This window comes from Nesoenas mayeri (assembly GCF_963082525.1).
Source record: "Nesoenas mayeri genome assembly, chromosome: 5".
In the NCBI taxonomy this organism is placed as follows: domain Eukaryota; kingdom Metazoa; phylum Chordata; class Aves; order Columbiformes; family Columbidae; genus Nesoenas; species Nesoenas mayeri.
In genome coordinates, this window is record NC_137548.1 from 25,476,946 (window position 1) to 25,503,092 (window position 26,147).

Here is a 26,147-nt window from a genome sequence, read left to right on the forward strand (position 1 = left end):
TCAACATTAAGGAATTATATTGCGAGCCTGGGATTTAAGTCGGTGCTTGACTGTCAGAGGCAAGAAATTGTAGCCACTCAGTTACCAAACCACTTTTTCTCTGCAGGCAGAGCATGATACTGCATAATAGAGAGGAGACATGTATTTTATAGTGCTTTAAAGATGGGGATATATTTATTAATAAACACTAAACTCTTTCTTTGAGCTTATGGTAGTAGATGGAATGAGGACTGACCAGCTTCATAATGTATACATAGGCCAACTTAGCATAAAAACCCATGCTTTTTATTTAACTATGTAATGAATGACATGCCCATCAGTTTTCTCCAGCTCTCTGCAGTTTGCATGCTCGAGTGAGATTTTCAAATCCTAGCACAGCCCCATATTTTCAGGGTACGAAAACTCACCTCCAGAGAAATAACTAAATAACCCAAAGCATTTTTTACAACAGGCAGACTTTTTTACAGGTTCCAGTTCTATTTTGTATCTCAGCCTAAGATAAAGGAGTCGAGTTTATTTCAGAAGAGTAAAAAAAAAAAAAAAAAGACATAACCATTTAATCACAGACATCCAACTCAAAACCAATCAGCTAGAAATTAACATCTGCTGAATCAAAAGCAAAACAAGCAGTGGAAACTACTCTCATTTGGTGCCTTAACCATGGTGTAGTGTGTTGCCATACATTGGCAAAATGGACTAAGGAAAAATGATCTGACTGACCTGCAAGAGCCTTATATTTCTAAGACATTCCATGCTGCCCCTCACAAAAATGAAAAACTTTCCAAATGAGACAAGATGTCCACCTAAGCAGACTAATCGAAGTCACGCAAGTAGTCTAGGAGACGAAATACCCTCAGACTACATTAAGTGAAGCAAGAGCTTGAGCTCTTTTGGACAGGGATGTGGACAAGCTAGCTGATGGGACTTCTGAAGGTCTGCCTTTCATCCAGAATGGAATTTCCATTCCAGCACTGTAGAGAAAGCTTGTTTGTATTTCAGTAACTTGCCAAAAATTGTCAGAACATTGTACCAAAAAAAATCCATTTTGAAGACAGTTGCAAATGGCTTTCTCTCATGTTCATATAGGAAAGCACACCTTAAAGCCTGCTACTGCATCATAGGTGCAGGCAACTCCCTACACTGGTTAAACTCCTGCTGAAGATTTAAATTAACTGTATATGGAAAATGTGCTTAACAGTGAGATCACTGTAAACAGCCTTTATTGCAGCACACCTTGAAGTAACAGCTTAGCTCTTCCAGAATCCTTGCTGTTTCAAAATCAAAGTGGGTGAGCAGCTCCACATAACGCAGCACAGTGATCAATACCCATACAAGAGCTCTGCCGTCAGTTGTTTTTGGGTGGGAAAGACATTCTGCTGAGCCAGTTCCCCACAGCAACCCATCTTTGCAATGTACACTTCAATTAGCTGTTTCATCTTTCTACAGAGAAAGAAAAGTCTGGAGAGTGATGTGCTTCGTGGCGTTAGAGCTCGTAGTCATCTGGATGGTAGAGCTCACTCATGAGGCGGTAGATGTAGGAAGGCGCATTACCCCCAATGTTAGAAATGAAGAGAGTAATGAGCTCTGGGGGTACGTAGTCAAACACTGGGCAGTGAACATTGATCTTGGCCAGGATCTCCCCTGTAAAGTGAACAGCAGCAATATTAGACAAAGCAACCCAAATAAACTAAATTTAGCCTTCTGCATGTCTTCCTGAGCCCCTTAAAGAAACTGTCTACACACATACCACCCTAAAGTCGGTATAGGGACATCCTGAATCCTTTATTGGGACATCCATCTTCCTCACTGATGTCGTTGAATTACAGATACACAGCAATCCTGGATGAGTGGCAGAACTCTCTTTTGGTAGTTTTTACCAATAGTAACCCCACATTTCCTCTGGTGGAGTTTTACTAGTTGTCATAAAAGCTGCCAACATGTAATTAGAATGCAAGAATCCTGATGCTGCCAAGGTTATTATCTCAACAAAATCTCAGAAGGCCAAAACCAAAAACCTGCACTGAACTTCATCTCTTCATTTCAAAAGTTCATCACATAGGAACAGGGCTTTGAAAGAGACTTTAATACGTGGGCTGACACCTTTCTAAAGATGGTGCTTGAGTGGGAAGCCTATTGCAGAGAGATTGGGTTTCAGCAAATGGATCACATAACAAAGTTTCAAGAAGTTAATGTGACTTGTAGGAGGGAAAGGAAGCTGCCCTTGGCGCTGGGCATCTGCTTTGTCCCAGAGGAAACCACCACCTGCCTGGAACCATTATCACAATCCTATAATAAAACACTGACTATTTCAGAGCAGAAATGCAAAGATAGTGTTCAAATGAAATAATTTTTCTGTACTTTCTGTAAAAAAAGTTACACACAAAACAGGATTGTTCCTGGCACTTTTTTCTGCTTAAGACAATAGAAAAGGATTTTCTGTCTGGTTACAGGACAGTCTTATGTTTAAATTTTACGTGAGCTATTTAAAAACATTTTAAAATTATAGCCTGAACCAGCTTGACTAGCCTGTATAAAGAAGAACCAGTACCTTCTGTGAACGGCAGCACTTCCTGTGGTGACACAAACTTGTGGAATGAATCTTCTTCATTAGGGAACTGAATAAGAAAGAGTATAGGAAGGTTAGGAAAAAAGAGACTGCCTCATTATCCTAGTGAAAACAGATCCTGGGTGCTGGAAGGAAGCTAAAGCAGAGGAAGACTTGCCAGATGACACTACATCTATTTAAAATAGTGCTTATGCCTAGAACTTCTGTAACATCTACAGGTGCAAGGTTTTTCCTCAGTGTTTAGAGCCTTCTATGACCTGGCTGCCCTTGTACAAAGCCTAGGGAACTGGAGCAGTGACGTCCTCAGTCTGCAACTTCATCTGACAATACCAAAAAAGTACTGAGTGTAAGAAAGTTTGAAGCATCTCCACCTACCTCCTCTGTCAGTACAGAGAGTCTTTGAACACTAAAGGTATAAATTACAAAAAGTAAGGTGATGTCAGTCTCTGGTAGGTAGTCTACATCCTTATACCCAATGCACTGCGTAATCAGCACAGGTGGCAGAGGAGGTTGCTTCAAGGAGATCTGCAGCTGTGGCAGATCTGGGTGAGGATCTCCTACCTGAAGCAAGAGCGCTGGATGGGGGAGGTGGCTCATTTACCAGCCTCACCTTGGGACAGCCAGTGCTCTCCACCCACAGCTTCCATAAGCATAAAAATCACACCTCATCTCTACATAGTGCAGGTGCGGTCCCAAAGAGCTGCTGCACTTACCTGCGGTGAAAGCTTGAACATGGGGGCACACACGATGAGCGGAGTGGAGTGGTGTTTAGCCGCCAGTGCCAGAGTGTGAGTCCCGCTCACAGCAATCAGGGCGCCGTTGGCCAGGATTGTCTTTGTACCAATGATGACCTTAAAAGGCAGATCAGCATTAGATAGAATGTTCCACAGCAAAGTGGGGAAGGAGCACTTCCTGGTTCCGATCCTGCCAGACAAGCTGGAGGAGTCTGTCAGAAGAGCCAGCCAAAGGCTGGAGTCATAGGGCAGCTGGATGCCTCATCTGTTTTATATGGCACTGGCTCTGCATGCAGACGTTCCTCACTAACAAGAGCATGACTCCAGCATGGTAAGACCAGCACAGAGAACTTCAGAGGACACATGTACATTTTACTGCAGGGAACACCATGCAGAAACGGGGCTGCGTTCCCTGTTGTTCTACAAGCCTGCAAAGTAGGCAACCTATCTTGTGTTCCACACAGGGAGAGTTTCTCCCCTTTGGAAATGCTGAATTTTGTTCCATCTTCTTTAAAAAACCACATATTTAAACCTCTGAGGCTTTGCTGTCTTTGTTTCTTGTAACTGTTCTGCCTGTTAGCCACTAAGGCAGAAAAACCATGCAGTTAGTCATTGTACTGACTTGGGGTTCCACACTGAATATCCACCCCAGTTGTAAATAGGGGCCATTACAATTTTGAGTCTTCAGTAAAGAAACGCATCCATCGCTGCTGGGATCTGCAGCTGGTTTGGAAGGCCTAAAGTTCCAAACCTGCCATTAACTCCCTCGTCCATTGGAGCCCCTCCTTACCTTGTTGACTCGAGACATGACAGCAAAAATAGCTGCATCACTCATGACAGTAGTTTCAATGTTCTCTTTAGACAGACGAACAGCCATTTCATGACCCTAAAAAGAGGGAGAAACCATTTGGTCGCCTGGGACATAGCTCGGGGACTGCAGCTGCTTAGAGACATTAGCACCCAGTTCTTGTGTGAACCACAAAAACCCCAAGTGATAGAGCACAAATACAGCCCTCTGACTGAAGGACAAGGGATAGGACAACGAGCTGTCTTCAATCTCTTCACTGCAGAGGAGCTTCTGTGATGTTCAGCTTGCTCTCAGAGAAAAGCATTCAGCAAGGACGCATGGGACAATGCAGTACCTGGAGAAGACAGCCAGGCTGGGCCTTACCTGGCAGAATGGTGCACACTCCGCCACAATGACCTGGAACTTGCGCTTGCGGGCAGCTTCCTTCAGGAAGGCCTCCACAGTGCGCGAGTAGCCAATGGTCATGATCACCTCGTTGGAATGGATGTGCTCCAGCGCCTGCATAGCGATGTTATCCGTGGTGCCCTCTGTAACAGAAGGAAGCTGTGGGTGTAAAAGCAACACTTGTGCTGCGAGGGCTGCCCTCCAACAAGATCATTTTAACTAAAGCGATGCTATGAGCACTGACAGACCAGAAGCGGCTTTTCTCCCCATTCTTTTTACCAGTGGAGAGGGACCAAGAAGCTGGCCCTTGAATGCCCTATGCCCCCTAGCTGCTCATAGAAATAGCTGTATTGAAAACTCCATCATGAGGGGAACAAATTGTGTCAGCACTACTCCAGATAACCACCATGCCCACACAACAACTAGTGACGGAAATTCAAAGGTTTTACAGTTCAACAGCACTAGAACCAGGTGAAAAGGAGAGGCAGGGCAACCTGGGCTTCAGAAGAAGAGTTGGATATCTCATATGTCACAAGACTGCAGAAAAACATGTAACAGTACTTTGTTATGAGAGTTGGGTCATACACGCACAGGGATGAAGTCCAACCTTGGCATACTTTTGATAATCTTCTTCAGAGGGCTCAACTCATAACTTCCTAGAAGACCAATATGACAGGCCAAAAGCCCCCCATACTGTTCCCTCCATCATGTTCCACCCATCTCCCCATAAGCCTAAGAGGACTTGAACTAAGCCCTGGGAGGAGAAAAACTTTGATTCCTTCAAATTAAACTTCCCACATCCTTCCTGTTTTCTTTCTGCCTAAGAGGAAGAGGAAGCATAAGTCCCATCCCATAAGTAGCCCCAGTCATGGGGCAGTTCAGACCCATCTGTACCTAGTTCTATCAGCAGCTCATTAATAGCTTCAATAACATTAGCTCTGAGGGGAGGATAATGGGTGCTGAAATCCTCGCTCAGTCCTCCAGAAGTCAGGAGTTTGTGCAGGGATTCTTGCTGGTCGCTCTCCTCACTGCGCCCGTGAAGCCTGCAGAAAGAAGCAGCCCTTCAGCCTCGGGAGAGAGCGCAGGGGCACAGCCAGGCTGAGTAGTGTCCCCACAGTGCAGCACACTGAACAGAGAAGAAGGAAACCACATGCAAGAGGCACGGCACGCCACAGAGCTTCCCTAGCTGTCTCTGGCAGAAAGACACCCGGAGCTCTGCCAAGAAGCACCTTCCTAAGTTGTGTGCAAATGCTGTGGCCCACAGATGAGGAGCAGGCTCAAGGCTACTGCTCTAGCAGGATGGACCCTTCTGGGAACACAAGGACAGAACAGCCTGAGGTCAGGGCACAGACTGTTGTCACGCACCCACATCACATACACCAAGGGGAATTTCACTAGAGGAAATGTCATCAGCTATGCTGAAAACAACAGGTTTCCCTTGATGCTAAACTTGCTGAATCCTTGTGTAGGAGAGGCAGAGAAAGGGGGTGATGGAAACTAAACGGGTCTCACAGAAGCAGCAGAACACACTGCATGGGTGGGCTGTTCTGGGCTCCTAGGAGGGGTATGGATAGCAAGAGAGGGGAGCATCACCTGCCATACTCCTCCCGAATGATCTTCAGCACTCGCCGCACCATGTTGCCCACTGTTGTCTCAGACGGCTGGGCTGCCGTCATCCTCTGGCCCTCTGTTCGGATCAGCTCCATGAGCTCCCCTGAAAGCGGGTAGGGCCTTGGTCACAGCTGCCCAGAGAGAGCCCCCGCAAGCATCACCCAGCGCATCCACCCCCCAGCAGCGCGGGGCCAGAGGCTCTGGCACCAGTAACGCGGCACTGGTGAGAAGGTCAGACATGTGAGCAGGACGCCATCGCACAGCAGCTGGTTCTATAAGGATCTGGATGCAACGCAAACTCGAAACTTAAAGAAGGCCGCAAGCGTTTCAGTGGCAGCAGAAACCAGTTGCGGCTGGGCCGGCCGGCGCTCGGCCTGACGCGCCGCAGAGGACATCGCGCAGCCCCTCCCGCCGTGACACCGGTGAGCGCAGCACTTTAAAGGGCTGACGGCAGCACGACGAGCACCGGGAACCCAGACGCGCCGACAGCTGCAGGCAAGGCTCCAGCTGGCCCGGCCCCGCTGCTCCCGCCGCCACCGGAGCACCGGGCCCGGCAGGAGCACGGCAGGAGCACGGCCGGATGGCCTCTAGGCGCCACTGCCCTCTCGCAGCTCCCCCGGCCGCCTGGCTCCCGGGAGAAGCGCTGCGTCCGCCCGCTGCCTCCGCGGGCCCTGCCCCCGCCGCCCGGCCCTCACCGGCCCGGCTCCATCGCCCGTGCCCGACGATCTTCCGCAACAGCGACAGAGTCTGCCGCGCCGTGTCCTCGGAGCGCGGCCGCTCCCCGCCGCCCCGCAGCCGCGCCACGAAGGCCTCGATCTGCTCGGACAGGTCGGAGCCGCGCTCGGCAGCGCCCGGCATGGCGGCGGTGCACTCCGGGCCCGCGGGGCTTCGCGGGTGCGCGCGCCGCTCCCACTTCCGCCGTCCCGCCTTTCCATTGGCGAAGGCTGCCATAGTGTTCCCACCCCCGGCGGCGGCGCAACCAATGAGAAGTGCGACCGGCGGGTGGGCTGCGGCTCACGGGAGTGGAGGGTGCGGCTCTCTCCTAGCCCGGGAGGGAGCCAGGCGGTGACCCCTGACCCCGCTCGCGGGCCTGTGGGACGGCGGCGGGCTGGGCCGGAGGGCCCGCGGGTGGCGGTGCCGGGGGCGGGCTGCCGGGGCGCCGAGCCGCCGGGGCACCGAGCCGCCGGGGCGTGGGAGCCGGGAGGCGCGGGCAGCCCGCTCGGGGAAGTGCCCCTGAGGCACCGCTCGGGGGGATGTGCCGGCCGGGCCGCCGTAGCCGCCGCTCTGGAAGCGAACGGAGCGGGCGGCGTCGGGAAGGGCCGGAGGGAGGGAGCGAGTCGGGCCTGTGCCGAGCGCAGGGAGAGCCCATGTGCAGGGATTTACTTTGGACCATGCGGTGTTCCAGGCACAAAGAGCCAAAGCAAATGGGGTGGGAAAGGCGCAGTTCCTGGCAGTCCAATTGTTCTTGCTGGCAGAGCCAGAACCAGCCCTGGATAAGGCAGGAATGTAGCTCCTTTGTGTCTGGTTCCTGAGCTCTGTGTCCAGGGGCCAGGCAGGAGCAGTGGCGTAACTTGCGGTGTTACATTACGCTGTGGCTCTGTTCTGTGTCCTGTTGTTTTAGATTAGGAAATCAAAGCAAACGGGTTTATGCTGGCAGCATTTGGCGGGTGCTTCCTGCAGTGGCCTGTAGGGCCCAGGGTGCTCATCGCATCATTTTTGTGCTTGTCTGGTTCTCTACAGCCAGCTGCCGTCCAGGGACTGCTGGGTCCCCAGCAAGATGCCAACAGCTGGTGCGCAGGGTCTTGAGGATGTATCACAGGTGGTTTGTCACCCAGTGCCTGGGCTGGTCCAAGAGTCCTTCCACACCTCTCTCCTGCTGCTGCTTCCCCAAGTGCCCCCATGTGCCTGAAGCCAGAGTGCCTGCCAGTCTGGGGAAGGAAGCTCACCACATCCCTTGAATGCCTGGTGAAAGGCCATGTGTCTGGATTTGCTCGGATGTGCTTGGGGGTGCTGCTGCCCTGGCTGGAAGTTAGAGTTTCCCTTCTTAATGAGCTTGTCTCATCCTTTGCCCCTGGAGAGGGTCAGTAGAGGGTACCAGGGTTTGCCCTGCTGTAGGCTCGGTTGTGCTGCACCCCACTGTGCTGACCAGGCACATCCTTGTTCCCTGTTGCCTTCTCTTTCTGTCTCCCCAGCTTTGAGAGTCTCCCTGGAGCAAGGTCTGGTTTAGCCCCTCCATGAAGCTACGCCGCAGGCAGGTCGGCTTCCTGCCTCAGGGAGCCCCTGCGTGTTGCTGTGTGCCAGCTGCCATGGAGTGCAGAGGCCGCTCCCACACGTGCATCCTGGGACTGGGGCACGCAGTGAATTGGCCAAAAAAAAAATAACCTTTGCTTCGAAGCTTTCCTTTGTTTGTTTATTTATCTTGCTAGTAAACAGAGCAGCTCTTGGAGATTAGGCAGGAGGAGAAGAGGAAGGAAAAATGGACTCTGAGGTTACGACCTCCGTGTAGATGCCGGGCTGTTTACATTCCCTGCTCTAGTCCCAATAACTATTGCAGGGCAGTTTCTTCTCAGCCTCTTGCCAGACTGCAGAGGTTTTCCCTGCTCATGTTGTTCCTGCCCTGTTCCCTACAGCGCTTTCCACTGGGCACTGCTGCTGCAGCTGCCCAAAGGTGGCCAGCAGTCCCATGTCCCTCAGGGGCAGAGTCCTGTGCCTGGTCTGCTGCCTTGTATTTCATGAATGAAAGCCTCTGAATGGGGATTTTTGGGAGCTGCTAGCCCCGTGTAGCTGAGCTGAGCCAGAACCTGCAGCTCTCTGGAGAGCTGAGACAAACCCTGGGCTCCGGCTGCTCAGAGGAGGATGGAAAAGGAGAGAGGAGTGAGAGTGGCAGTCAGGGGAGGGTGGGAAGTGGGGGGCAAGTGGGGAAGGCAGCTGGGGGGCACATGTTGGTGTCCTGGTGTACTCAGCTAAAATCCCATTGCCTTGCAGGCTGTGCTAGCTACCGTGGCTAAGGCAATGTGAGGGGTACGTGTGTGCATCCCTGGACAGCTGGAAGGAGATTCACCTGGTGGGCTACAGCTGCTGGGACCCTCTCCTGCTGTGGCCACAGGCAACTGCCAGCTGCACAGAACACCCTCCTTCCCTTCACCTCCCAGGTACTTCCAGGTCCCTTGGCGCAGTTGGCTGCTGTGACTTCCCAGCTGGTGCGTGGGGCAGCGAGGAGGCTGACAGGACTGCAGACTGTGCTGCTGCTGTGGGCCAAAGAGCTGAGCAGGGGATGAGCTGGCTGGGCGAGGGAGGCAGCGCCTTCTCTGGGCCTGCAGAAGAGCTGAAATCTGTCTCATCTCAGAGAGCTGACAGCCAGCCCAGGACAGCATCCTGCTCTGTACCGTCAGGGATGGCTGCTGAAGGCACTGCGTCCCCTCCACCCAGTGAATTCTGCATCCCAGGGGGCTGGATGTCATCCCTCAAGCGCTCATGTGAGGGAGGAGAAGGCTGGACAGGCTGGATAGAGTTTGGGAGCACTGGAACATCCTGTGCTGGGAGGCTGTTTGGATTAGGAACTCTCGGCGGATAAGTGGGCTGGATGAAATGCCAGGGAAGGGAATCAGAGTTTGCTGAACTCTAGTAATTGGACTCGTCTGCAGCACCCGCGTAAGCCAAGTGAGCTGCTCGCGCTCAGGCAGGCGGGGAGAAGGAGCCAGCAGGCGAGAGCCAGTGGAGCCGCAGCCCAGCAGGAGCAGGGCAGGCTGTCAGCACAGTGCGGACTGCAGAGATGGGATAGGTGACATGGGAGGAAGCAGGGTGGGGTCATCGCTGGGTGCCTGAGCTGCTCACTGAGCATGAGTGACCGAGTTAAGGATGGCATGGTGTGTGGGAGTGGGTGGAACACGGAGCACAGTCTAAGGAAAAAGATGCACAAAAGGTATCGTCAGTGTGATGTGATTGCTCTTTGGAAAGTCCATGCTCAAAGGCTTGAGACAAAAACAGAGGCCTGAAGCTCTCACAGCCACAGATGTGGAGGCACAGCTGTAAGGAGGTAGGAGTGAATCTGCTGAAGGGGTGAGGGTCCCCAAACCAGTGTGCTACTGGGGAGAAAGTAAGAAAGTAGATCACTTTGTAAGTGCAAAGAATGGAACCGAGTGCTGAATGCACATTTAAAACTTGAGCTTCCAGTGAAAGAAGGCAAAAAACCCAAACAAACAGCCCGTGATCAAAAGCAGGTACATGAGTAGCTGGAAAGCTCAGCTCTGTGGGAGGTGCACACACACACTGCCTGAGTCATCAGCAGTTTTAGCATGCTTGAAATTCACAGCTGACGCTGCAGGTACCAGGGCACGTGTTCTGGTTTTTGCTGATGACCCTGGTATAATAACAGCTGTCCCCTAAACTAGCCATCCTCGGGAAAGTGTGGCTGCTCTAACTGCGTGGGCAGCCACAGAGAAACAGGCAGGGCTTGCTCTGGGGAGTAACAGGATGGACTCAGCGCCTCAGGTTGGCGAAGGATTTGATGCAGCTCCTTGCTCAGCAGCCCATGTGTACGTGTGCCTTTCTCTACCTGGAAAATGGCTGCTGGCTCATCCTCACGTCAACGCAGCACCCGCGGGCAGGCTGAGCCCATAGCCAGACCCTTGTGGTGCTGATGGAGTCTGTAATCCCTGTGGGAAATGAGTAGGTGGTTCTATCCAGCCAGCAAGTTTGACATTGCACCCCTTCCTTTTTGGAGCCTTAAAAATAGAGACCGAGGCTGAGAAGCAGGAGGGTTTTTCTAGGGCTTGTTGCAAAAGCTGCCCAGCCTGGGCTCTCCTTGCCCTTCCCAGCCCCCAGGAGAGGCCTGGGAAGCTGGCCTCCAAATGCCTCCCCTGGATGTGGAGCTTCACTCGTCAGCTTGTTCACCCATGGTGGTTCCCCAGATCTCCGTGCGGGCTGCAGGCAGCTGGAGGCACCCAGTTCAGAGGCCAGGCTGATCAGGAAGAGATGAGGGAAGTGTGGGAAGTTGCTGCATGTCATGTAGGAAAACAAACCCTAGTGAGGGACGAGGGAGCGCAATGTGAGTCTGGGTGGGATGTGCTGGCAACAGCATTGCTAGTGGTGTGCTGGGCCTTGATACCTGGCAGAGGCTTTGCTTGGTGCTACCAAAGGCACAAGCAGCTCAGGAATCTCGGTGGCACCGTGCAGGTGTTGGCTGTGGCTCTGTCCTGCTCAGAGGGCATGCTGCAGGCTGGCTGGGCCAGGGACGAGGAGATGCCAGGGGCCCATCCCTCCAGGCTGGCTTTGGAGAAGCCCCCGAGCAAACCTGGCGCTGCTGCAGGAAGCTGGGCTCTCGGGATGAGACAAAGCGCAGATCAGCTGCTTTGTGGTCACCGAGGGGTCCATGACACCAGCAGTCTGGGCTGCTTCCTGGTCACCGGCCAGCTCCCTGCAGTTCCTCCGCTCCCGGTGCTGCAGCTGGCCCTGGGCTCATTTTGCTCATTGTTTGCTGCGGGTGATGGCAGCTATTCAGCAGCTGCCAGGTTTCAGGGAAGGGGAGAGATGAGCCACTCCTCCGCCCACGTTCTGGGAAAGCCTCTGGGACGAAGCCCTGCCGATACACACGTTCGCTTCTCGACTGGGAGAGCAAGCTGCAGAGCCTGCATCCCCCCTCCTCCTGCATCCCATGTCCTCCCTTATCAGCAGGCGGGATGCCGGGGAGCAGAGCTTGGAAGCAGCCCAGGCTGCTGCCTCATCCTGCACAATAGTGGAGCCTGCTGCTCCCCGTCTCCTCGCCTGTTTGCCTTCCAGAGCCAGGCAGAGTCTCGCCATCACTATTATTTTGCTTTGTGTCAATATTATGACAGCTAAAAGCAGGAGAACTGCATCCACATGATAAGACGCCAGAAGCTCTGGGCTGGGTGTGGATTGGGTTCGAGTTTGGCAGAGGAGAAAAGTGCCTGGCAGCCCCTGCCCACCAGCTGACTGGGCCGGGAGAGCTGGGAGGTGAGGAGCAGCGGCAGAGCAGTGGGCGATTTGTGTCTGTGCGACTCTCTTCTCTGTTCAATGCTCACTGCCCTTTTCTCAAAGGAGATGAAACAATAGATGTGCAGAATATGCTTGGTTGTCTAGTGGAGAAGTAACCTCCCTCTCTTTCCTGGAGAGAGGGGCTGCTCCGCTCCTGCTAGGATATTCCTGTCCCTCCCAGGGCTGCCATATCCCATCCCTCCTGCCCTGTACAGGCCTGGGGTGTTTCATGTCTGCTGGTGGTGGTGGGGGTCATGCACACGCTGCTGCACCAGTCTTGTTCTGGTTGCAGTCTGTTTTGGCTTTCACAAGTGCAGTACTCTGCAGCTGCTGGGGGGAAATCCCTGCAGATTTTCTGGTGTTTCGTGGCTTTGCTCCCACCCAGGGCTTCAGGAGAGGAGCTCGGGCTGAGCAAGGTGAGCCGTGCCATGGGAGCTGCATCTCCTCACTACAGACTCTTGGCACCTTGTGTGCAAGGGGCTGTTTTGGCACCGTTGCTGCACACGCAGTGGAGGCTGCTGATGCAACACTTACCTGTAGGCACCCACGTAGGCTTGGGGCTGTGGTTTGGCTCCCTGGTGCCTTGCCCTGCTCCAGTGTTGTGCTTTCCTCCAAACATCTATGGCCTGGCTGGTCCCTGCTGCATGGGGCTTCCTGGCCACCAAGTGCTGCTCATGGTGGTGTGAGCTCTCTCTCACCTCCCCACGAGGCACAGCCAACCAGCAGCTGGGCTGGAGGACGTCTGGTCGTCATTAACCCTCCCATCTGCTGCCAGCATCACTTTGCTGCCTGCCTGTGGCTTTGCCCTGGTGGGAAGGTGACCTTGTCCCCTGCCTTGGGCTCAGCTTTGGTGTTAAATGAGGCTGGCACTGAAAGGCAAAGCATTAAGCTAAGCAGTGCTGGGTCTGCCATCCCTGATGTGTTTGTGGAGCACTGCCTGCCTGAGAGCCCTGGCTTCCCAGGGCTTGGGTCCATCAGTCTCAGGGACATTCTCCTCAGTGGCATGGTCCCTGGCCCCTGTCAGGGATTTAAGCTGTTCCCTCACCTGGGGCTCCTACCTTGAACACTCTCAGCCCTAGTGCGCTCCTGTGCCCTTCCAAAACTTGTGTCTGACCTGGGCTGGCCCCAGCGCCTGTACCCACAGCTGCTGTGATGTTGTGAGGACAGACCCCACTCTCCCCAGGCATGGGACCGGGCTGTCAGGTGCCTGTGGTTTCAGCCGCGGGTCCCCAGGGAGCCCAGACCTCCCCCGAGGAACCAAAACAAACAGCAGAGTTCCTGCCACGTGCAGCCGGGGCTGACTAAGGCCGGCGCTTCCGCCTGCTGCGGGCAGCCGGGGCCGTGAGCCGCCACCATCGGGGTGCACGGTACGGCCCATTTCCCCCTATTGTCAGCCTCCCCCTCGGCAAACACATCCCCCTGCGCACCTGGGCTGGGAGGAGGCACTGACACCACGGGAAGCAGCCGCCAGGAGTGAGGGGTCATAGAATTATAGAAAAGTTTGGGTTGGAAGGGACCTTCAAAGCTCATTTACTCCAACCCCCATGCAATGAGCAGGGGCATCTTCAACAAGATCAGGTTGCTCAGATCCATGTCCAGCCTGGCCTTGAATGTTTCCAGGGATGGGGCATCTGCCACCTCTCTGGGCAACTTGTGCCAGTGTTTTACCACCCTCATTGTAAAAAATCTCTTCTTCGTGTCTAGCTGCTGCTGGCATCCCTCAGCACTGGAGCCACTGCCACATGACTCTGGGCAGTCCAATGGGGCCCAGGTGCCCCAGGAGGTTGCTTGCAGGTTGTTTCCTTGAGGAGCCATGCTGACCATCCAGGGTCACTGGTACCACCCTGCTTTCCTGAAAAGGCACTGGAACTCCCTGTGTTTCCTGGAAGAAATCAGTGGCGATCTCCTGGCGCACAGGCCTGGGTTTCCTGGTGTGGAGAGGCTGGTGCTGAGGGACCCCCAGCCAGACCATGTCCATCCCCGTTCCCACTCTCTCACATCCAGGTACATGCAGCTCCAAGCAGCCAGTCTGCAACCTCTGCCTTTCGCCTTCCACCTCCACTGTGGAGACCCAACCTGCAGAACATTGAGCTGGTTTATCTCAGCATTAGTTATGAATCCAGTCCTTCATGTTTACTGATAGGGGAGCTTGGGAGAGTCTAAGAGATGGATCACAGGGTTGGGGAATGCAATCGGATGGAACACCAGCAGTGAAACATGGGCACTCTGGGATGAAGGGCAGACGAGTAGCCCAGCGCCTTACATCTTCATGCTGCTTTGACGTTGCAAGTCCTGTCACAGTGCAGGTAGCTGTGAGGGGGACTCTTGCCCACTCAGCAGCAGCAGCAGCAGCAGCAGCCTCAGGAGGTGGCTGTGCCTGGTGCTGGGGCATGGTGTTTGGCACTTTCCCCAGCGGAAGGCTCCAGCCCTGACCTGACTGACTCCAGTGTCCTCAATGGCAGCAGTGCAAAAATAATGCCCTGAGGATTTCAGAGGTGTCCTCCAAGGGCTTTGGGGGTGACGCAGAGTGTCTTGGGTACAGTCAGCTTAAGAGTAACGCAGGGATGAGTTTTTGTTGGGCTATTTTCATCTAAGACACTAAAAGTGGGATTTTGTAGGGGAAAATATGCCTGTGAGTTGATTTTGATGCTCAAATGGGGCTGTCAAGGAAAAGGGGACTTAGAGGGAGCTCACCTGTAGTGAGCATGGTGAGGTTTCGCTAGGGAGAGCGGCTGCCTGTGCCGGGCTCCATCAGTGCTCGTGGGCATCCCGAGTTCTTGCTCCTCACCCATGAGTAAGAGGCAGGGAGGTGAGCCGTTCCCTGGCAGGGCTGCACCACGGTGTGCTTGCAGCTGTGTGCTGGGACTGCCCGTCCCCACTTGACTGCCAGGGCTCACCTGCCACAACGACATCATTCCCCACCCACCTCGCTCCCCAGTGCTGCCACTGGGGCAGGGAGGTGACACAGGCAGGTGGCAGCAGATTTGAGGCAATACTCTCAGCCCACGGCCACCGCATTGGGCTCACTGCGGGGGAGGCATCTACCCATTAAGGAAATGTCTATTTGCCTGATGTCCCTGGATGGTCTCTTGAGCTTCCTCTGTCCCTTGTTCCCAAAGTGCGTAGCTCGGCTCCCCAGAGCCTGGTGGGAGGCAGCCTGAGGGTCATGCTGTTGCATTTATAGCATCGACCTTCAGCTCTGTCCTGCAGCTGGGGAAGAGTAAACTCAGCTCCCTGGACCCCAGGGAAGGAGGATGGCAGAGGGGAAAGCAAGTGGCCATGGCCCCAGCCAGCTGGATGTTTCTCCCATTTGCTGGAGGATGTTGCTGGTCGCAGGTTACCAGTGTCCAAATGTTTTTTCTCTGCTACTGCCTCTGTTCCGTGCTGCCTAGAATGGGGATGCTCATCCCAGGAATGTAAACTCTGCCCAAGGCCTCTGAGGAAATAACTTCAGACCAGGAACAGGATTGCACTCGGCAATTAAGGGCTGGACTCCCCAGCCACACGGCTCCTGAGGGAGAGCCCTTTGCTCCAGCGCCAGAGACTGGCTTTGTGTCTGAGAGGTGGCCTCGAGGGACCTTCCTGCAAGGACAAGCGTGAGGCCCTGTGTGGTCACTGTCTTTGCAATAACAGGATTCTGCCTGTCCAGTGAGTTGGCAGCAGCTGCTGCTCAGGGCAGCCTCTGATCTGGGCTCTCTGGTGAGAGGAAATTATTCCTTTGCCCCAAATCTCATCCCTGGGGAGGTGGGGGTGTTCCTTTGGCCCAGGGGTGACCTCGGGGTGTCAGAGGAAGAGCACAGACATACTCCAGCCATTGCAGTACGGATGTTACCTGTTCCTTGCTTCCTAGCCAGGAGTGAGAGTGTGAACAGGCACCAAACATCACCACAGCAGTCCCTGGCAGCTGCCGTGCTGTACGGCTGCTGACTGATGAACTGCAGTGCACCCGGCCCCCCTGGCAGGGCAGGGATTTTTCTGTGCACTTATCTCTGCAGCATCTCCCCGCTAATTTGACAGGCCCCACTCCAGCAGCTTTCTCAAACTTTCAGTGGTACCAGTGCCTAGAAGCTCCAGGCAGAGTTCAGCTCCCACCAGCACTTGAGCTTCTGCCACCTGCATGGTCTGGTGAGGCTGGGGACAGGGAGCTGATGTGTTCCAAATTCCCTGGGGACAGACCCCATGAGGCTTGGGAGAAGCCACTGGCATCCTCATGCCACAGGGATGGACCTCACACAGAGGTGGGCAGGGAAGCCCTGGGGCAGCCTCCCTGCTCTCCCAGGAGGACAGAAACGTGAATTCTGGCAGGGACACACCGCCCGTTATTTCCCTGGGGCCTGCATCCCACAGAGGATCGTGTTGCCTGCTGGCATCACTTCCATTCCCCTCTCCCATAGCTCCATCTTCTCTGACCGCTGCAGCTTAAAAATAGAACAGAAAAGGCCACAGAGCTCCTTTAGGTTTGTCCTTGGCAGCAGGGTTTGGCCCCAGACCTGCTGCAGGGAACCTCCATGTGCCCGTCCCTCCCAAGCTGGAGGGACCCCCCACGGCCGACACGACCGGGATGGCAACTCTGGGGTCGAGAGGGCTGGAAACCCCCTGCCAGGGCTCTGACGGCAGGGGCTGGCTGGGCAGGCGTGGGGCTGCTCAGGGGGAACAGGGTGGGTGGACATGCGTGAGGTGCCAAAGTGGGGACAGGGAAACAGCATGGAAATGGGATGGATGGGTGGGAAAGGGGCTGCTGGGGGGGCACAGGGCAGCTGGGTGGGCACAGGGCAGCCGGACGGGCATGGGGCAGCATGCACCGATCCTGCGAGAAGTGGACAGGAGCCAGGGAAGCCCAGCGAGCCGAGAAGCCCCGCCACAGCCCCGGTGCGTTCCACCCCCCGGGTCTGCACCGAGCAGAAGTTCCTAGAAGCCCCGGGGCAGCTCGATGGGGAAACGGCCGTTGCCGGTGCGGGGAGCTGGAGGCGGGGTCTCCGCGGCGCCCGGAGGCACTGGCTGCGTCCCCGCGGCCGCCGGGGCCGGGCACCTGCTCCCGCCCCGCGGCGAGGCCGGGGCGGGCGGGGGCGGGGCGGCGGCGGTGAAATAGGGCGGCGGAGCGGGGCGCGCTCTCATGGCCCGGCGGCGGCGGCAGCGGCACGGCGGGGCCGGTGGCCCGGCGGCGGGGCGGCATGCCGGGGGCGGCCGGGCGGTAGCGGCGGCGCTGAGTGAAAGCCGAAGCGGCGGGAGCGGCGATGCTGCTGGTCGGCGCCTTCCTGCGGCTGCTGGTGGCCGGGGCGCTGGGGGCACCGCCCGCCCCGGTGAGAGCCGATGGGCGGGAGCGGGGTCGGAGCAGAGGCAGCACGGTCTCGCCGATGCCGCTGCCTGGGGTGGCGGTGGCCGCCGGGGCAGCTCGTCCCTGTACTTGGTGGGGGCACGGCGGGGGGTCCCCCCATGCCACCCGCACCAGCGCCCGCCTTTCCCTCCCTGCAGGCTCCGGAGGCGCGGGGGACTGCCAGCGCGGAGCCGCCCGGTGAGTTGGCAGCGGGCGGCCGCCGGTGCCGCGGCTGGGAGGGGGCGGCAGCCCAGGGAGAGCTGCGCGCAGGGGCGAGGGGACTCAATACCCCCCGGGGCCGTTATACTCCCGGAGCCCCGCGGCGATGCCCGATGGGACAGTGGGGAGCTCTGCTGGGGCTCGGAGCAGCCTGTTCTACCCAGCCCACCTCGGGTGCTTGCGGCATCGGGCACCGCCGCGGGTCGGAGCGGAGCGCAGCCCTGCACTGGGCTTGATGCTCCTCTGGTGCCGGGATGCAGGGTCCCGGGCAGGAACACTCCGCTTCGGCTCCCCTCTGCTCTCCGCGCTGGGAAACCCGAGGGCACGGTTGTCTGCTGCGCTGCGGGGCTGGGCTTCTGCGCCCTCCGAGGGAGGGCGGGCGAGACGGGGGAGCTCCGCCGCGGCGGGTTGCGGAGAGGAAGCGCGGTGCCTGAGCAGGAGACAGAACTGGAGGGCTGGTGGAGAAAGAGCCCAACGGAGTGGAGGTGGTGACTGATGGACTTAGGGGGCCACAAGGGGGTCCTCTTCATCCCTGTGCCCCCGTGATGGATGCAGGACCCCACTGAGGGTGCCGCACCTGCCCGGCAATGGGTCGGCTGAGCTCGGCCTCTCCGGAGTGCCTTCTTATAGCCCCTCACCCTGGTCTATTGCAGTCCTAACCTTTCGGGAGATCTGGAATCGTAGTTTCTGCCGGCCTCTGGAGCAGCTGGTGGATGTCATTACTGAGTTCCCCAACGAGGTGGAGTACATTTTCAGACCCTCCTGCGTCTCCCTGCAGCGCTGTGGGGGCTGCTGTGGGGACGAGGGTCTCCGCTGTGTCCCCGTGGAAACAAGCACGGTCACCATGCAGGTAAGCAGTGCCGCTGTGGGGCTGTGGCTGCGCCAAGGAGGTGTTGGGCTCCTTGCCAAGTGCCAGGAGGGTGAACTTACAGCTTCACATCCTCCAGGCATTATAGCAGCATGGATAACAGGGGAAGGGGCTTGCTCACAACTGCTCAAATGCATGCCAAGCCGGGAGGGTCCCTTTGCTTGCTCTTTGGGCTTGTCACTGAAGCCAGGTGACACCTCTGATAGTACTGGCATTGCTCCCTACTTCTCCACCCTCTCCTTTCTGTGCGATCCATCTTGCTGACTGCCATTGCCTTTCCAGACCTTCCCTGTCCTGCAGTGGGGCAAGGGGTGTCCCACTTGCTCATGACTCTGTCTGTCAGGGCAAAGCAGGCGCTACCCCTGAACTGCAGGGAGAAGCGAGGCTCTAGTGTGCTAGGAGGTGGCTGCAGTGGTGCTGCCAGTGAATGTGTGCTGGGGGCATGGTGGGCACGAAGGGCTGTGTCAGCTGCGTTTCCAGCCCACACTGAGGGAGCTCTGCGAAGTGGGGTGGGAGATTCCAGGCTGTGAACAAGCTGCCGGTTGGCTCTTTCCCGTTGTCCTCACACCACAGCCCTTGCACTGTGCTGCCAGAGATCAACTGCTGCTGCTGCAGGGAGTGGAAAAACTCTGCTTTACTCCGGGTGACAGACTAGAGAGTACCTATAATCAATCGCCAATGATTTTGGTCCTTTGGGGATTGAAAGCATGTTGGAAGGCAGGGTGAGAGTCTGCACAAAGTCTTAGCTGAGGTGGAGCGAGAGCCTGATGTGAACGGGAGGCATGTCCCCAAATACAGATCTCCCTCCATGGGAGGATCCTGCTGCCGTACGTGCGGTGGCAATACCAGGCACTTCTGTGGGGACTAGTTTGGATCACAATAATTATGAACATACCCCATGAAGCGTCTGAATATCCAACTCGAACTCTGAGCTGTGGACTGACACGACAGGGCAAATCCTGCAGCCCAGGCTGGGGAGGCACTGAGGTGCTGACTCCAGGCTCAGTGCTGTGGGAATAGGGGCCAGGAGGAGACAGCAGCAACTGGAAAGGCCTGGAAAACATGACTAGGGGGATATTTCCAACAGAGGAGGGAGATACACAAAGTGATCAAATATGTGAAAGCTGTCCACAAAGGCAGGGACAGAAAAATCTCCTCTAAGGCTGGGGAATCCCAAGACCACAGGACTTAAGCTACAGCCCTGAAGACACAGGTTGGCATTAGCAGAGCCTCCCGAGCTGCCAGGACAGCTCAGCCTGGCCAGTGCTGCCTGCATATGGAGGAGGAGGAGGTTCCAAGGAACAGGTTAGGCACGCGTCTGCCCGAGCGGCTGGGGTGGCAAGGCAGCGCCGCGGGAGCCCTTCCAGCCCCCGCTGGCCGGGAAGTAACCTTTGCTCCTCTTTCAGCTCCTGAAGATAAAGCCAAACGGGGAGGCACCCTATGTGGAGATGGCGTTCACTGAGCACAAGCAGTGTGAGTGCAGGTAGGGACCCCTGTACTTGGTTTGTACCCCTCTGCCCCTCCAGCAAGAGCAACCCTGTCAGCTCGCACTGCATGTGGGACAAAGATGCCCTGGGGGAACCCTGGCTGTGCTGGGACCCCACTAGACTGTCTCTTCATGGGGGTCTGCTGGTGCTTCCCTTGCTCAGCAGCAGGCTGCACCATGTCCTTGCAGCCTGCTCCCCACAGCAACAGGGGTGCACAGTGTTGTGTGGTCAGGTACCTTGTGCTCTCTGCAGGGCTGGAGCTGCTGTGGCTCTGTGAGCAGGGATGTCTGTACTCCCGTCCCTGTGGCTGCCTTGGCACACCAGCCTAGTGGCCACAAGGTCAGTGTTTCATCTGGGACAGCATGCAGCCCGGAACTCCATGGCTTGCCATACCTGGCCGGAGAGACAGCCGAAGGGCTGGACCTTGAGCCTCTGTTCCAGGGAGGCCGCCCCATCCAGGGCTGGGCACTGGGGCTTTATGCCCAAGCTGACAAATGGAAGCTTGAAATGCGCAGCGCCAGGTTGGCATAGATAGGTAGTGCTGACCCAGGATGGATACACAGCAGCAACCTGCCACAGACTCCTGGCACTAAGTTAATCCCTTGGGATGCTCACTGCCCCCAGAAGCAGTGTGAGCTTGGGCAGGACAGGGCCTCTGCCTGGGGGCTGCGGAGCTGTGGGAACAGGGAGCAGCTTTGGTGCTGTCCACTGCTGGTCCCCACTGCAGAGCCTCTCCAGCACTGCCTGCATGAGTGTTCACTCTCCATCGTGACCCCAGGGCAATTTAGTATTGTGAAAACTCTGGAATGAGTGTCCTGCTGGGCAGCTGTTAGATGTGATCCTTGCCTGGAAGAAGAAAGAACCTGAGGATCCCCGGGTTGGTATTCCCCTCCAGTTGTAAGAGCGGCTGTGCTGGAGCAGACCCAAGACCCGTCCAGCTCTGAGCCACCTCTGCAGCATCTGTCAGTGGATGCAGAAGAGGGAGTAGGAAGAAGCACATGTGTTATTTCCTTCCCTGCTTCCAGCTATTTTCCGTGCAGGGAATTTCCTGAGCCTATTATGGTTTCCCTACCTAGGGTAACTCCCAGGGGATCTCCTGTGAACACTTGTGCAGGCTGCCTTTGAATATATGTCAACTTCTTGCTGCTGCAGCACCTTTTGGCTTTACCTTGCTGCTCTTTGAAGTTTAGCATAGGCATGGTGGATGTCCTGGCTTTGGCCCTTATAGGGGATGCCTAAGCCAAGTATGTCTTGGCTGTTGTATGAGAACCACTACTGAGACTTTTCAGCAAATCCCACGTTACTCGGGACGTTGCATCCTGTTTAATCAGCTGAGCTGTGCATGCTGTCACTGAGAGCAGCTGAAACTGGACCTGTGCTTCCTGGCCTTGTGGGCAAAATGTCACATCCCCAGAGGAGTCACCGAAGCCAACTATTCCCTTCCCCTTTGCTGTCTCTGCCTTCTCCCTGCCTACTACAGTCAGCTCCTGGATGAGGAATTGACAATGATGTGGAGAGAAGTCATATTGGGTCTGTTTTAAGCATGAATTAAGCATAAACAGGTAGATTGTGCTGCACACTGGAGCATCTCGATAAACCACCTCCAGCGGCTCAGCAGGCAGCATTGCCCAAGTAGCCACTTCACTCTGTCCTTTTCCCACCCCACAGGCCCCGGCAGGACCTGATGAGGTTGGGAAGGTAAGCACCATCAGGGACGGCGTTACTGGCTGGGGTTGTGGGTCTCATCTCCCACACATCAGCCTCTCATGTGGTACTTTCCTTTTGAAGGAGGAGGTCCAAGGGCCGAGGTAAGAGAAAACAAGACAAGAAGAGACGTAAAGACTGTGAACTGTAAGTGAACAGGGGCAGGTATGAGTGGTGTCTTCTGGGTTAGTTTCTTTGGGATGAGCAGCTTTGTTAAGCCTTTGGGTCCTTGCTGAGCAGTGAGGGGTTTGTGCAGAGCAGACACAGGAGAAAACAGGACAGAGAAGACAGTGGGTGGCTGTGGGGAAAAGGAGCCTTTTACGAAAGGCTCAGTAAGTGCTTGGCAATCTCCAGGCTCAGTTGCTCAAGCTGGCCAGTCCCACCCAGGTGGGGATGGATGGGCTGGGTGATGTGATGATGTGTAGCTCTATTGCCATCACAGACCACGCTGGCTTTCCTGGATCCATGAACTTCCAGTTTCAGCCTCATCTTGCTGCCAACTGTGTCCTTCCTGCAGTCCTTGACTGGTTGTTGTTTGGGTTACTCTACCCTTTCCCTCACATTTAGCTGACTCTCACACTGCTTGCGGTAACAGCATGGGCTGGACTGTTGCTGCAGACACTCTAGGTACAAAGCCTGTGGCTGGCACTTTCCTAGTGCGTATTTCCATTTTGTCTGTAGCTTGTTGCTCAGGGCTCAGCCAGCACCTACAGCCCCATCACCCTTTTTCATCCCCATGAAGAGGCTGCCAGCTTGTTGCCAGAGAGGCTGAGCACAGGGAGAGGGGGACCTGGGGCAGAGCTGTGAGCCTATGGGTCCTGCTGTCTCCCCCAATGCTGGCAGCACTCACCCCAGCTGTGCTCTCTTTGCAGATGTGGCACACCACGCAGGTAGCCTCCGCTCTGCACCTGGCCTCACTCCTGCTGCCTGGGTTTGAGCCAGCTCTTTCCCCCAGCGTGGGGGACCTGCGGAGCTGTGCCCCTTCAAGCAGTGTCAGGGAGCAGGACTCTGGCAGGGATGAGACGACTGGACTCTTGCTTGGGCCTGATGGCAACACAGCCTGGAACCAAGGACTTACTTGCCCCATCTGCACCGTTGGCAGCAGGACAAAAGGACCTATGATGAGGCCTGGGGCTGAAGATGGGGAGATCAAGCAGCGTATTAGTGTTCCAGGGTATCCTGGAGGCAATGAAGAGTGGAGCTGGTGGATGTGCTGCTGAAGCTGGCTGGGGACAGCACGATGTGTGGTTGAGCTGTGATGGCTTTTAGGACTGCAGCTACAAAACTGCTCTGTCCTACCAGTGCCCTGCAGCTGGGGAGGAAGAAAACCTGGGGCTGGCAAAGCTGCAGGGCTGCATCTCTCCTAGCCTTGGCATGGGGCAGCCCAGCTGGGTGCCAGGGAGCTTGTCTGGGAAGCCTTCCTGGTGGGGAAAGGGAGGGAATTGGGTTTGCCAGGGCTCCTCATGTACTCACAGCCACATCCCAGCCTTGCCCTGCTCAATAAAATCTGGTGGTCAGACACAGGATCTGGCAGTGTGAGCACTCCTGTCTGCTTTCCAGCAGCTTCAGGCAGGGCTCTTCCCCATGGACACCCACCAAGGTTGGAGGAGGGCAATCCTGTGGTGGCCCAGGGCTTGTCCCCAGCATGAACTCCCACAGCACACAAGAAGCTGCTATTGGTGTGATGCTGGACATCAGCAACCGGCAGGTCAGGATAAAGCTGCTCCCTGGCCTGAGGTCTACTCTTGTGCTGGAGTTCAGGTGGGTACTGAGATAGTCTTGAGGTGACTGCCCTTCTCTTCCACACCATGTCGTGGGGCTGTTCCTCATCCCCATACTGTTCTCACTCCAGTCCAAATGTCTGGCTCACTGCCCTGTGGCTTTCCTTCCCACTGGCTGGGCTGATGTGAGGTTATAGCAGTGGGGGGCAGGCTGACCATGGGCTTTCCTACCCAAGAAATGCCCCACCCAGGCTTGTTCCCCTGGTGTGGGGGCAGGCTGGCCTGGGGGCCTCATCTCTCACTGGGAACACCCTGGGGTGTGTAGGGGGCTGGTGGCCCTCACTGAGGTGGCTGTGAGTGCTGCTGTTTCCCACTTTCCCCAGTCAGCCAGGTCTGTGCCTGGGTCTGCGGCAGCCACAGCCCTTGTTTCTGTATGCCTTAAGCAGTGCCTCTGTGGCTCTTCCTCTCCCCTTTTGCTGCTGCTGCTGCTGCAGAGGGGCTGGGTCTAGCTGCCAAATGCATCCCTGGGTGCTCCATGCAAGCTGGATCCTGGATCAGTGCACACAGCTGCAAGCCCTAAGGGTGAGTTGGGCACCAACATGTTTGTGTGGCATCCCTGGCGTGGGGTTAAAACAAAACCAAGGGATATTGAAAGCTTCAAGCGAAGGGCTGGGGGGCAAGATGTGCAAAGCCTTCAATGCTACTGTCAAATGAGGTGATCTGTGGATTATCCTGCAATGAGGGATAAGAGTGGACCCTAATGTAGCAGGTGTTGGGGTCCAAGGCAGCTCTTTCCCACATCCGACATGGCAGCCTGTAGTCAGGGCAGGCTCCCTCAGAGATGTAATGCTGGTTTCTCCTGGAGCTGGCACAAGGATATGGGGACATGGCAGGTCCTGTGGCAGTGCTATTCTTGCAGGGAAAGCTGGTGGTGGGTGTTGAAGTGATGTGAACCTCCATGCTGCTGCCACATAGCATGGCATGGATGGGATGAGTTTCACCCATGCAGCTGGGTATATTTTTCAGAAGCTTGCTGGCATACCTTTTGGAGCCCATTTCCTCTTCTGGCATCCACAGTGTCCTGGGGCACAGCCTATGTGGGCTCTGCCTCAAAAATGGCCCATGAAGCTCCTCCTTGGCTGCCTCATTGCTCCCCTTCCCACACTGCTCAAGGTTTGTGTGGGCCATGTGGAATCCTGGCTCCGGTGGCCTGTCCTGGTCTGTACAGGCTCTCCCCATTCCCATGTGCCAGTTCAGCCTGGCTGGTTGAGCTTTGAGGCTAAGAAGAAGTGTGTGCAGCATTCAAGGGACATATGTGATGGTTTCTGTATTGTTTTTAACAGTAAAAGTTTCACCGTAGTAGTATTAAACCTTTAAAAAGGAAGTTACATAAAGAAAATGATGTTAACTAATAAAAATAAGTCTGTCAAGAGTGGGGATTAGGGTTAAAAAAAAAATTCAGACTCCTGCCCAGCAGCTTTTTCTAACAGTGTCTGGTGTTTGTTGTTTCCTCTTTGGCTGCTGCTCAGCACTGAGAGGTTTCAGGCAGCTCTGCCTGGAGCTGGCAGGGCTGGGTGTCTGCCTTGCTATGTCACTTCTCCCCCTGCATTGCTTGAGTCCCCTGGGTGCTGTGTGCAGCCTCATCTCCTGCTCCTCCCATAGCAGTGGGTGTCAGGGTGGAGGGCAAGGACGTGGGTGCCTGGGAGGGATGTGGCTGTGCTGCTGTGGCAGTGGCAAGAGGATCAGCTGGGACAGGGCGGGAGCAGAGGGAGGTACCACCAGCACAGGAGATTCGGGAGATGCATCTCTAGGTGTTGGGGCTCCCTCCAGCTCCAGGGGGTGTTTCACTGAGGCTTCATGGGTGAGGTGAACCTGATAAGCACTAGCAGCTCCCTGACACTCCCAGGGCTGCTGCAGGCATTATGCACCCAGGGGAGGACTGGCTCCCTCTCCTGTCCCTGCATGTTGCTGCCAGAGGGGACATCTCCAGGACCCTCATCATCCCAAGGTGGCAAGGACTTCCAGCAGGACATTGCACCCAACAGTGACATGATGGTCAGGGCTCCTGGCCTCTGGGCTCACAGCCACCACCCACAGTCCCTCCCAAAGGGACCAGCCACTGTCTGCCTGTCGCTGCACTGTGTTGCTCCCAGTTGTGCGTTTTTTGGAGGCTTACACCAGTAGCTCCTATCAGCTCCCCCTGGCCACAGAAAACATGTTCCACGAGCACCCGGACAAGGTCAGCTACATCTGCACACCCCATGTCCCCCAAGCACTGCAGAGCAGGGCTGTAGGAGAGGGCTGGTTCCCCTGCAAAGGGACTGGGACAGACCCCAGTCCCAAAGGCAGTGGGGATCAGAACATCCCCATGCTGCTCCTCCACAGACAGGCAGCAAACAAGCCCCATGCTTCCAAATCTGCTATCCTTCCCCTGTCCGCGTACCCCTCGCAGCTGTCTTATGGGAGCAGTGCAGCACTGGCTTATCAGCATCCCTGGGCTCCCTGTGCGCCTCCCAGTTGTACGGAGCAAAGGTTTGTTTAATAAGGCTTTAGGAGCCAGAGCTGCAGCAAGATGGTTTAGATGGAGAGTTATAGGGGAGACAAAACATAAGCTGGGGTCCAGGCTGCACTAGGAACAGAATATCATGTATTTTTGGGGAAATACCCAAACTTAATTGCCAGCTGTCATGCATCTATTTTAGGCTGTGAGAAAAAGGGCAGCTCTCATTCCCTTCCC

The 26,147-nt window shown here is 55.8% G+C and overlaps 2 protein-coding genes across 2 annotated transcripts; one reads left to right on the top strand and one right to left on the bottom strand.

The window, feature by feature from the left end:
- Window positions 1–84: 84 nt before the first annotated feature.
- EIF2B2 (eukaryotic translation initiation factor 2B subunit beta) lies at window positions 85–6,971 on the bottom strand. The gene is made up of 8 exons (XM_080345495.1): window positions 6,799–6,971; window positions 6,086–6,206; window positions 5,387–5,535; window positions 4,472–4,635; window positions 4,091–4,186; window positions 3,280–3,417; window positions 2,549–2,615; window positions 85–1,641 (listed from the first exon to the last, which is right to left on the bottom strand). The coding sequence occupies exons 1-8, from the start codon at window positions 6,959–6,961 to the stop codon at window positions 1,484–1,486; spliced, it is 1,056 nt and encodes a 351-aa protein (XP_080201621.1). The 5' UTR covers window positions 6,962–6,971; the 3' UTR covers window positions 85–1,483.
- A 10,360-nt stretch (window positions 6,972–17,331) lies between these two features.
- Window positions 17,332–22,583, top strand: PGF (placental growth factor; the record flags this gene model as incomplete). Its single annotated transcript, XM_080345577.1, has 7 exons — window positions 17,332–17,397; window positions 17,570–17,609; window positions 18,284–18,480; window positions 19,905–19,981; window positions 21,654–21,683; window positions 21,774–21,836; window positions 22,562–22,583. 7 exons carry the CDS (start codon window positions 17,332–17,334, stop codon window positions 22,581–22,583), a joined length of 495 nt encoding a protein of 164 aa, XP_080201703.1.
- Window positions 22,584–26,147: the final 3,564 nt, after the last annotated feature.

Excerpts from the sequence above, each read along its gene's own strand:
- EIF2B2 (XM_080345495.1), bottom strand. The coding sequence starts at position 6,961 with ATGCCGGGCGCTGCCGAGCGCGGCTCCGACCTGTCCGAGCAGATCGAG. Across the intron at positions 3,418-4,090 it reads TCATGTCTCGAGTCAACAAG|GTCATCATTGGTACAAAGAC; the intron begins GTAAGGAGGGGC and ends CTGCCTTTTAAG. Across the intron at positions 1,642-2,548 it reads AGTGCTGCCGTTCACAGAAG|GGGAGATCCTGGCCAAGATC; the intron begins GTACTGGTTCTT and ends TTCACTTTACAG.